Here is a 12,049-nt window from a genome sequence, read left to right on the forward strand (position 1 = left end):
TGATTTTCTTCTCTGAGAATACCTAGGTGAGAATCAAGTTTGGGGGGAAAAAACCCACAAAATACACAAGGATCCAAAGGGCAAGCCAGAAAAGACAAAGTTGATGAAGGAAGAGATGAGGCAGGGTTTGTATTTACAACAAAATCCAAAGAGATATTGATCAATTGCACACACCAGTGGCAGACAGACTCAAATTAGCTGCCATAATTCCAGTGATGCAGAGGGACATGCAAGCTCAAGCTCCATTAAGTATAACCTACATCCAGAGCAGCCAGATGAGATTTGAGAGACTGAACTCTGAATTCCCACAAGAGATACCTGCAGTTGATTTATATTCCTGATTTCTTATTCCCCCACCAACTGTGCAATCAGTTCCTGGAGGTGGGTAGGGAATAATTGAACAGCTAAACTGTGATTCACCCAGCCAATTAAGGAGTCTTGGGACGGGCCCCTAGACAAATCCTTCAGCTTCCTCTGGTCTTCATGGGCCAGAACTACATTCAGCTCTCACAACATGGCCAAAATCACAATGACCCAGTTAACACTAAGAATCTAAAGATGTAAAGCTGCATTAGGGTTTCTGCACATTAATACTGACACATTTTATATTTTTTTCAAAGCAGAAGGATGTCCTGATTGTACATGAGGATCAGGTTCGTTCTGTAATTCAATGTCCAAAGAGCATCGCTGCAGAACCGTAATTAAAATGACAACCACTGCCTAGTAGCTATTGACAGATAAAACCCACCTTGTTTCAGCCTGCAGCTCCTGTCAGGTCAGAGTCAGGTTGTTTGATTCCAAGTTTCTTGCCCTCTCTCTCATGCTGGCTGCTCTGATGTTTCCCTGTGGATGGTGCATGGCTTTGTGAACAAATCAGACTAAGCTCATTTCCAAAATGTTCCACTTATGTCTATCTTCTTGCACTGAAGTAAGGAAGCACTTAACTCCTCATTACTAACTCTGTTTGTGGCATGTAATCACCTTGAAATATTTAACTGCTGGGATTTCATCTCACTAACATTGTGGGGTGGGGCATCAGACTGAAGCATAAACAAACTGGGACATAAATCATCATAAACCAGGCATTAAGTTGGTATATAAATCAAAAATTATAGAAGTCAAATGGATGAGACCCATTAGAGCCTCCTGTTTGTTCTTTCCTCTTCTCTCACCCTAAGAATGCACAAGGCATCATTCTTGATTAGCCAAGAGACAGAAGAACACCCATCTCTCCCCCTCTGTCTCTCAAGAGAGAGGGAAGGGAAACAGAGAGCTCTGTATGCATATTAATAAAGCTATATTTTGACTGGCTGAATGACTGGAAATTATTAGCTATGGTATGTTTTACCTGTCAACATCTCCACACTGCAACAGGCAGAAAGTCTCTAATACTTCTTTGCAAAAAATCACCAAGTGAGACTGGAGGGGGTTTGCTCTCAATTTTCCTGCACTCAGAACAGCTCTGTAAACACCTTAAGACTCTCTTCAACAATGAAGATAAAAATGTCTTCTTTTTTCCTGTGTAACAGTGTGAGACAATGCAAAACATCACCTAAGACACAGTGAATCCAAGTGCCTGCATTTACAAATATAACAAAAAGAAAAACAAAACCAAAAAACCCAAAACCTGTCAACATGAAGGTTGCCAAGCCAAGTGTGCCAAAGCTAGGAAATACAGGAATGAGACCCTTTGAAAGGGTTGGTGTGACAGGTGAGAGCACAAGCAACTCCTCAGCAAAGAGCAATCAGCACAGAGATCAGTCAGTTGGCAACACCTCATTCTCCCTCTCACACAGGCACTTTCCTCTTCACTTACTCTTACACTCCTGGTCATAAGTCCGTCCAAGAAATTTCTTTAGAGGTGGTCCCTAGCTGCATTTTCCTCATTTACTCGGACCCAGTGTGAGTTGGGTGGCCATTTGAAGTTTAATTACAGAGTGTGGAGCTCTTATAGTTACTCTGAAAGTCAATAGGAGCTGTGCTCTGGAAACATGTAAAACTCAAGCTTTCTTTATTTCCAACTGGACACCCAAAAACCCAAACAAGTTATCTTTGATTGTCAGGCCTAAAATGAAAATTAAAGACAACAACAAGAGGTTATTGGACATTAATATATTTATCTTTACACACCCTTCTTCAATACAATGACTAGAAATGTGACAAAGTCCATTACAATTAAAAAGGCCAACAACCATACATTCAGCAATGAAAAAGAAACCAGAGGCATCATTGAATGGAAACAGAATATCCCGAATGTATGGAACAAGGCAAGAGTATGTGATTACAATTATTAAACACTCAATAATGAGTGTGCTTAGAGGAGATAAATTAAGGCCAAGTATGCAGCCCAAACTGGGTCATCTCCTGATTTTACATGCTTGTATTTACAACCTTAAAAATGCTCATTTGATTTTAAGTGAACTTCAAGCAAACATCAAACTGCAGACCCAGAAAGTCTAGTGTGGGGTTTCTTCCTGATTCAGAAGAGTGGCAAGAGGTTCATCAGCAGAATAAGACTGTTCTCATTCACCTGTGAGCCCCATTGTGTGAGCTGGGGAAGAACCCCCTGGCTGAGGGAGCAGGACAAGACCTCCCCTCTGCCAGTGTTTCGCAGTTGCAGTAGCAGTAGTGTACGGTAAGACCTCTGACTTGTGCACTTTGAACAGGGCTTTGGAGGGGATCCTTCCCTGTTTGTTCCCCAATTCACTCCAACACAAACAACAGAGTTGGACCATTTTTGCACCTTTTCTCCAAAATTGTTCCAATGTACCACTCCAACCTTTTTCCCAATTGCAATGCTTGGTAATCCCTCATCTTACCTCTCCCCAACTCTCCAGCACTGTTTTACCTCTTTCCTTGTCCTCATTTTCTCCCTTCCCAAATCTTGGCCATATTTGCTATTCAGGCACCCCTGTCAGCTCAGGACTGGAAGATCTACTGGCCTCATCCCTTACTCCATCCCTGCTCTTCTGCCTCTCAGAAGCAAATAAAAAGTGGTATGCAGCTGGGAAATTTATTAATTAGTGTAGGTATTAAGGTCACAGGCATTAGCAGATCCTAAGACAAAGCCTAGCAGAAGGCAATAAATTCCCTTACAGATTTCAAAATAGGTTAGACTTCAATGCCAGAATAAAATTATATCTTAGCTTGAAATAGCAGGATAGAAAGAAAACCCTACAGCAGAGAGAGAAAGAGAAGGGGAAATGAGAAGGTCTGTCACTACCACCTGGTCATTAGCTATGGGAACAATGAATGCAACAAAGATCCAACAACACAAGACCTCCAGGCATGTGAGCACCTGCTGCCTGACTAACCTCTGGGATGGCTGCCCTGTCTGTTGTAATAACCAATGCATTAAGGAATGACATCATATTGTCAGCCAAATGGCACTGACCAGCAGGATGGGGCCATACATCAGGGTGTCCTTCCATCTGGGAGCCCGGGTAGCTAATTAAAAATGAAACAGGATTTCCTTGCAGAGGCACATAGGAATGGAAGGAGGCAAGAAAATACAGGAGAGAGTGAAAGAAAGGAGCAAGAAAAGTGGGATGCCACCTATTTACTTCAAACATTGTTTTCCATAGTACCCATGGGAAAAAAAAGCAAAAATTTTCTGGGGTCAGCCCTTAAAGATGCAACAATTAAATATTTATTGTTGCTTATAAAAGCGGATGGGGCCAAGTCCATGAGCCTGCTGGTGTAACCAAGGCACTGTCAAGCTATCATCTGAGCTTCTGTGAAAATCTCAACTTCATATTCCATGGAACAAGATGGCTTGGGTAGTCTGTAGAAATTAGAAGTCTAGACATTACAGAAATTCGAAGTACAGACATTTTCTTGAGTGTTAATTGTTGCTGGATATTTTTCCAGTAGTTTTACTGGTTATAAGGCAGTATTTGAATGCTTTGTTGGCTCCTGCAAAATTCAGAGCATTAAGGCCAATAAAATCCACTCAGCTTTCAGCATAGATGCTGTATGAATTAAAATTTTACCATTCTGTACATCCTGTAGAAATTATTCATTTCCTCCAATACTTGCTCCTCCCAGAATGTGCCAGGCTATTACTTTTGACTTTAGAGTTCATATTTTATGCAAATAGCTTTTAGACCACCACAAACACAGGAGTGTTGCACTTGCACAGTGCAGATAAATGCTATCATTCCAATACAAAGCATTATGATTGTTCTGACAAGGCAGTTCACCATATTTGTACTTTAAATTCAGAGCCCATGTCCTGTGGCCCTGCAGTAGAAATGTGGGGGTAGAAGAGAGGCAAAGGAGATCTCACAGTGCCAGGTAAGGAGCATTTTTTAAAAGCTCAAGAAATTCTAAACACTTAGGAAGAATCAGCTACCTGTTTATGAACTGGTTCACTGTAGAGCAGTGTGGTGACAATTTCTAAGCTGTGCAGGAAAAAAAAAAATCAGTTTCCATAGCAATTCCAGCCACTTCCTACCCAGATGCAGCACTCTTCACATTCCTGGACACAAAACACAGCTGCTGTGGAAGACAGGCTGAGGAGGCAATGGCAAGCTGGAGAAGAACATACAGACAAATACCTTCTTTTGCAGCCGTGTTAAATTCAAAGTACAAAATCAGGTTTGTGACATATTAGGAGGAAGGAAAAATAAAAGACTTATAGACCAAACTATCTACCTCACATAATAGGCTCTGTGAATCAGCAAAACAAAAGCTTTTGGAGACAAGGAAGAATTTTTTTGTCTCTCTTCTGATGTAGAGACTTTCATGCAATATAACACAAGCCACTGGGAGCTGTGCCAAAGGCCCCGAGTGCTGTGCAGCAATCATCCCATTTTCAGCTACCAAGGCAGGAGAAAGGAAAGAGGGAGTCATTGCACTTGTTCTCTGAGCGAAAAACAAATCTCACTCTTCAAGAATACACATCATCAACTTGCTTGTTTGCAGCACTTTAAAGCCACAGTAGTTTCTTCACCTACCTTGGAGACAATATGGCTCTTTTACATGAAACTGTTAATTCTCAGAGTGCAGCATAAGATGAATATAGACCCTGGGTTGCCTATAGCCTGTTAAAAAAAAAAAATAGAACAAAACAAACACACCCACACAAAGCCAAACAGGGATGAAAGCAAAATGACCTTACTACAGTCCTTCTGATGGTAAAAACAAACCGGCATCAACTCGACACGTGTTTGTTGTTCTCCAAAGAGTAAAACAGTAGACTGAACACTCCCTGGGGGGTTTGAGTGCCTTATCCCTCGCAGTGGCTTTAAGAAACAGCTCTGTTGGCTGCTGGAAGATGCTAAACTGAATACAGCACAGCCCCTCATTGCCTTGGAGGTACTACCATTTTTGTTGCAAACACAGCCTTTCACCTGCTTTGCTACAATATACCAGCTAATGGTTTCATGAAGATTTTGGGACAAGAAAAAAAATTAACATCAACATAGCCTCCCTTTTACTGTCAGCTTCCTTAAAGAACAAGCACCCAGTTGAAATGCTTAATCACCCGAAAACACTTCTCACCTTTCCCAAAGCCTGCACCACATTCTAAAGCTCAAACCCCTGCCATGAGCACATTCCCATGTGAACATATCTGTAGTATAATGAAAGTGAACCTACAGGAACAGCATAAAACACATGGAATGATATGTGAATAAATGTAGAACTGCTCACATTTTCTTGGCTTTTTACTGTAATAATACACCTCCAGTTATAAGGGCATCAATGATGCTGGTCTCATTTTTCAGAAAACAGAACTATGGATCAGGTTTTGTACTCAAGGCTAGGGCCAAAGTGTGCCAAGGTAAATGCCTAATACTGACTCAGTCATATCATTATGCCAGCATCTTCCATAAAGACAGTTACTCATGCTCAAAGTTGTCGGATACAGCTTTCCTTTGCTTCTCCCTTCCCCTCCCAGCTCATATAGATACATGTTTTGTCTAATTAAATGAACATTTATCTCCTGACAGGCAAGAGCTGACAATACTACAATCATCCTTCCCTCCATCCCTGTTTAACCAGAGATAGTTGAGAGGAGGTGATTACAGAGAAGACAAGTCCTATTTTCCCAGCTCATACTGCCATAGGCAATCAATTTGGAGCAAAGGTTCCATCTTGAAAATGTCAAACAGAATGAAAAAAGGAAAATCAAAAATTGTAAAGTCAGTTTCAACCATTCCTCTAGGACAAGCTGGTCTCTCAGGCTCTTCTAGCATAGCTAACAGCACAGCTAGAGGAATATCTGCTTTGTGTGCTGACTGGTGCCATGGGGTCCTCAGCCTCAAATTAATTGTCCCTCACCCACTCCTGCAATTTAAGAGAAACTGCTGGAGCATCAGTCCTGCCCTCCAGTCCAAAAAAAGCAGTTTGTAGCCAATGGTGGGAGCCCTCTCTCCTCTGATCCCCAGACCATTGAACATGCAAAACAATGAATTTCCTTCCCAGGCAGCACAGTTGGCTGTCCATACACTAGAAAAAGAAAATAACCACTACTGAAATACAAATATATCAAATTACAACAGTGGCTTCAGCCTGGAAGAGGCATTTTTCTTTACTAGGGTGACCAGATATTCTGCTTTCACCTTTCCAGTTCCTCTGAAGTTCTCCAAGATGCCAGTCTGCCCCCATGTTTCTTCAGGAAATACTTTTGGTTTTTTCCCATATCTCATGCTACAGATCTGAAAAATAATCCATGGCAAGAGAAAGAAGATAGCCAGGCCTGGGCCCTGCTTCTTTTGCTGCTTGTCACGACATTCACTGAAAGGAACAGGAAAATAATGGCCAGGTTGACTTGGAAATATCAGATTGACCAGTGTTGAGATGAAGTAGCTGTTTCCTGGATGAAACCAGTCCAGAGGCATAGAGCAGAGTCAGCTGCTAAGGCAGGGGCTAAAATCACAGGAACTTCCTGAAGGGACATACCCCCACTTTGCCTACTGCAATGCAAAGGGAGAAAACCCCCCTCAACCAAAGCACAATTTGAAAAGATTGTTATTGGCCTTGTCTTTTAAAACAGGTTACTGTTCCTACACAGGAAATAGTCATACAGATTCAGTTCACTGTTAAATGCAGTGACCTCCAGAATCACCGGTGGTTAGCCCCATATTATCAAAGCACTCTGTTGCACCAACTGCTCAGGAGAGGAGAGCTTCAGCAAAGTATTTCTCTCCTCCTCTGTCTTTAGATAGGTAGATGCAAACATCAGTTCTATCTACACCTCCCTATGCTTATCTGACTCCTGAAACTGGCAAGAAAATTTGGGTCAGAAATATGCACCCACACCTACACACTCTGCACAGAGGGGACAAGCAGCCTCACCCTGAGAGTGCCTCAGACCACACCAGATACGTAAGTGTGTGAGCAGTGTCTAGACTGCACCTTTGGAGGCTGACAAATGCCCTACCAACATATCAGGCTCAGGAACTTGCTGATCCTACCAAGGGATGCACACAACCTTAGATGGCCAAGTATATAACTCTTTATTTGAGCCATTGCTGAGATAAAGATTAATATAAGAATTATTTTCTAAAATTAAACAGTGAGATTCCTGCAGTACATGGTTGCAGAAAAGTCATTGTTACTCAGTGGCAAAATCACACATACACAAAAAGCATAAACCAAAGTCCCTTCCTACTGCCCCATGAGCCCTAACAGAAGATGTCTTGGGTGGGAGATGCATTTCTCTTTTTGCCCATAGATGAGTATTGTTACATTTTACATTAACATAAAACTAACACCAGCAGAGAAGACAGGTGGTAGGAGAAAACCTGAATGGAACTTAACCACTTCATCTTCTGATTTCAGGGAAAAATTAGCACAGCACAATATTTTGCAAGACCTGCCTCTTAAACCTCCTGAGAGGCATAAGTTCAATTATTCCTCTTCCTTGTCATGTGAAAATAAAAATACGTATTTATCCACAGGGACACGTTAAAAAAAAAAAAAAAAAATCAATAGGCATTTAGCAAGACCCTCTAGAATGTTCTTAATTCTTTACCAGAGTGGACCAGAAAGGCCTACAAGCACCAATGAATCTCAAACCATTCTGGACCTCACCCTCACCAATGTAGGAAATCAATTACAGCATTGCACCTTCTCCTCCCCAGAGCTTAGAAGGACCCTCCCAAAGCAACAGCTACATAAGGGAGGACTGAGACAGTGAAAGCCATGGGAACACCAGAGGTCTGGCACAGTTCCCAAACCAACAAAGTAGCAGCTCACTATCACCTTTCAAGCTTCCCAGTCAGAATCAGCATTGCCTCAACCCCTGCCACCTTCAAGGAGATGTAACTGCTTCCACCAAAACAGAACTGCTCAGGACATTCATCCCTGACTATGTAATAGCAAGAGCAATCACAGTGGCATCCTTCCTTGTGAAATCCTACCTCTTGCATTTTATCGGTGAAAACCCTTTTCCATCCCCAAGATGAGAAAGACAAAAGACTTGAGGTCAGCCAGTACCTCCCAAGGCAATTCCATCCTTGTCAGATCTTGTCACTTCAGCAAACATTACAAAGTTGGTGACCACTGGCTACAATTACCACTGAGGGATAAGCTCCTTCCTTATGCCTTAAAGGATGCAGCAATTCTGTTTCTAGATCTTCAAAGGAGAGTGATGCCACACTCACACAGGAGCTGCTGGCAGTGGGACGTATTCTACAATAAAAGCCAGCAATGAATTCTCCTGGCAGCAGGAAACTCAGCAGCAGCAAAGGCATGAGAATGTGCTCACGTACAGAGCATTCCACTGAATTAAAAAATAGGGCATTGATTTTGTTATCCATTTTTGTATTTAACTCAATATTAATCTCTGCATACAAATGCCTTTTCCCCACCGCCACATTCTCATGCCTCAGCAGAATTTCCAGTCAGCAGCAGAAACAGAGATGTAGGTCCTAAGAACAGATCGATCTGTCTGCTACAAAGACAAACTGTATGCGAGATGAGGGCTCTGAGGGGGCTGTCACTCAAAGCCTCTGTTCTCATTTATCAGGGAGCACCTCCCACCTGCACACAAGGAGAAGGGTGAAGAAAGGCAGCAACACTTACGCAAGGCGTGCCACTCATCCTGGCGGATTGTCTTGGTGATGTTGTAGGTAAGGTTCTTGGGGATGGTGGCTGAGGAGTAGTGGTACTTGATGTACGAGCACCGCTCAATTGCTCCTGGGAAAGGCAAAATGCAGAAAAGTGTGGTTAAATGAATGGAACATGTCCTGCCAGCTATAGGCCAGATGGGTTTGACAACCAAAAGCAAAGCCTAGGAGCAAAGCAATCCCTACCATCCCTGCCCACTGTGACAACCAGCACTGTCTCTGGCCCATGACAAGTAAGCTCAGATCCAAACTTATGATACAGGAAGTTTATCTTTCACACGTTCCAGGGACCTTCCAAGACTGCCCTGGAGCAGCTGCCAGTGTCTGCTTTTACCATCAGGTATCTGTGTGGCAAATTACCCCTTCTTTCATGTCTTCTCTGAACTATGAGCTAGCAACAGCCATGCAGTTACTGTATAGAAACTGTAAATTCATGTCTTAATTCTTTGTGCAGTCATGGTCATGACTCAATGCCCCTACTTCAGGAGAGACAAAACAAGCCCCTTTAATCTTTCCTTAAAAAATAAAAAATAACACGGAAAAAATTATACATATAGATAGTGAACAATTTCCTGACCCCTCCACACCCCACAGCAGAAGGATACACGACTGGCTACACTGTCTCTTGAAGGTACCCGGACACTTTTACAGCAGGTTCAGAGACAGAATTCATTTGCATCCCTGAACAATGAGGCTCAGATGGCAACATCACTGGTTGAAATGGGAAATTTTTTCCTCTATTTTCCTCAGGATTTCACCTACATTCTGCAGAAAAAAACACCATATGCTGCTTCTGATGTTTTCTGGTCACATCATTACATCTCCTTTTACAAATACTTTCCTTCCTGTAAAATAATTGCCCTTCCAGGATCTGATCTCCTGGCATCTCTCTGCATAGTTAGTGTCCTTAGAAGAATGGGGTCTGGTGTAGTCTGATGCTTTCCATGAATTATAGCCTAGCCAAATTTCACATCTGATCAGAAACCTGTAACAGTTCTTGTATCGATGAAAGCCAGTTTTCCTACATTGCTTTGGCCAGCATTCCCAGCTAACACTGGCTTTATTAGACCTTCCCACTAAGCTGTCAGATTCAAAGCTCAGAGAAGTCATTTTCCCCACTAACATTGTTATTTTGGCTCAGGCCTTTGATAACTAAATAGGTACCCTTAATGTGGTTGGCCATGCTGTTTGTTAGTAGCTACCACTAGTCAGAGAAGCAGCTATGCTGGAAATGCTTTTATGTATTAAAAATACATTAAGACAAGCACTCAATAGAATAAATTAAATGAAGCAATGAATTATATAAATAATAAAGAGCACTATACACAAGGAGGCAGGTAGAGGACACTTACTGCCAGCCCGAACTGAAAAAGCAGACCCATTAGCCTTGTATCGACAGTTCCACTGGGTAAAATATGCTTTTAAACCACAACAAATACAGGTTTCTACTAAGGGTGGTAAGATGCTACTTGGCATGAACTTAGATGATAGACCATGAATTCACAGCATGAAGAAGAAAACCAATGAAACAAGTTATTAATTACATCACAGTCTACCAGCGTCTTCCAATGTTAGTGCAATACAAAAATTTGAGGTCTTCATTGTTTGGTTCTCTTAAGTATTCTTCACATTCTGCCTTTGACAGCAATTAGATTAGACAAAGCCAAATATTATAGGGGAAAAAGGCAAAATATTTACATATGTATCCGCCTGCCCTGACAGCGTGATGGGCTTCTGTGTGAGTCTGCACCATCTGGGCACCAAATGTACGCCCAGAATTAAAGTTTCAAACTAAGAATAGTATTTAAATAAAAAGACAGCTAGTGTGCAAAGAGCTTTAAAAAAAAATCCCCAAATCACAACCTTGCCTTCTTATAGGTTTTCCTATCCCCTTTTGCTCAGTTGCTTTCATAGATTAGAAGCATCAGCAAGAAAACAACAAATGGTCATTTGTCAGAAATTAATCTTTAAGTTATCAGATACCTGCCCAAACAAGAGATTTATATAGAATAGTAGAAAGGGACATAGAGCCAAGATACAAAATAAAAGCTTACAGAAGGAAGGGAGAAAAAAATCCTGTTTATTTGCAGCTTTTCTGGAACCAAAAAGGCTAATTTCTAGTAAGGTCCATCAGATTTCTAATTCTGCAAAGACCTTTGGTAGTAATGCAGCAAGCTGTTCAATATCACTTGTACCACCAAAGCATAAAGCAGAAAGAGATTATGGGCTGAATTCAGGTCATCACTTGACCATATACATAATTTTGGGCTTTTGCTTACTTCCCCATGGCTCTAATGAGACTTAAGTACACAAAAATATCAAATAAGGCATGGGTGGGCAAATAAGGCATGGTACAGCACTTGGCATGGCAGTTCAGAGAGGGCACTGAAGCCCTGCCAGCTCCACCAGGAAGCAAGGGTGTCCACTCAGCAGAAGCAGGCAGTATCCTACTGAGGAACTCAAGGTTTTCATGGTCCAAAATGACAACACTTGTGATGGCTTGGCATTTAAACGTGAACCACTTATTTAAACCCACTCTCACAAGTGTAGGAGAGTGACTATGCTGAGTCAATGCAAGTACATCAGCATATATCTAACTAAAGGTGAGAATTAGCTTTTGAACCTAAGAAAGAGGCTTTCTGTAGCCTGGACCTGCCAGTAAAAATTAGGAGAATGGTGAGTTTATGGGCAGTGATGACTTCACACGTCTGATGTTTCCCTACTTGTTCCACATAGAAGAGAACAATGTTCAAGATGCCCAAAGATCCAAATCCTGGAGGTCCCTGTGAGAGCAGAAGCAGCAAGAGCAGCAAGGATCAGAACTACTGCTCTGCTGGAAAGACTTCTCAGAGAAGTGCTACAAAATCCTTACCTTGAGAAGAATTAATAGCTATGCTCACTCCAGTCTTTGGGGCAGGAAGAAAAGCAAGATTTCCCTTCCATACCCTCAATAGGGTAACTGCAACTTATGG

At 41.9% G+C, this 12,049-nt stretch overlaps 1 protein-coding gene across 1 annotated transcript in view; it reads right to left on the reverse strand.

The window, feature by feature from the left end:
* Positions 1–12,049, reverse strand: part of TMEM178B (transmembrane protein 178B) — a 223,850-nt gene that overhangs the window by 157,636 nt on the left and 54,165 nt on the right. The window contains exon 2 of the mRNA XM_039570570.1: positions 9,034–9,147. Coding sequence (XP_039426504.1) covers positions 9,034–9,147 — 114 coding nt within the window. The remainder of the gene's footprint in view (positions 1–9,033; positions 9,148–12,049) is intronic.

Source organism: Corvus cornix, chromosome 1A, assembly GCF_000738735.6.
Source record: "Corvus cornix cornix isolate S_Up_H32 chromosome 1A, ASM73873v5, whole genome shotgun sequence".
Classification (NCBI taxonomy): Eukaryota; Metazoa; Chordata; class Aves; order Passeriformes; family Corvidae; genus Corvus; species Corvus cornix.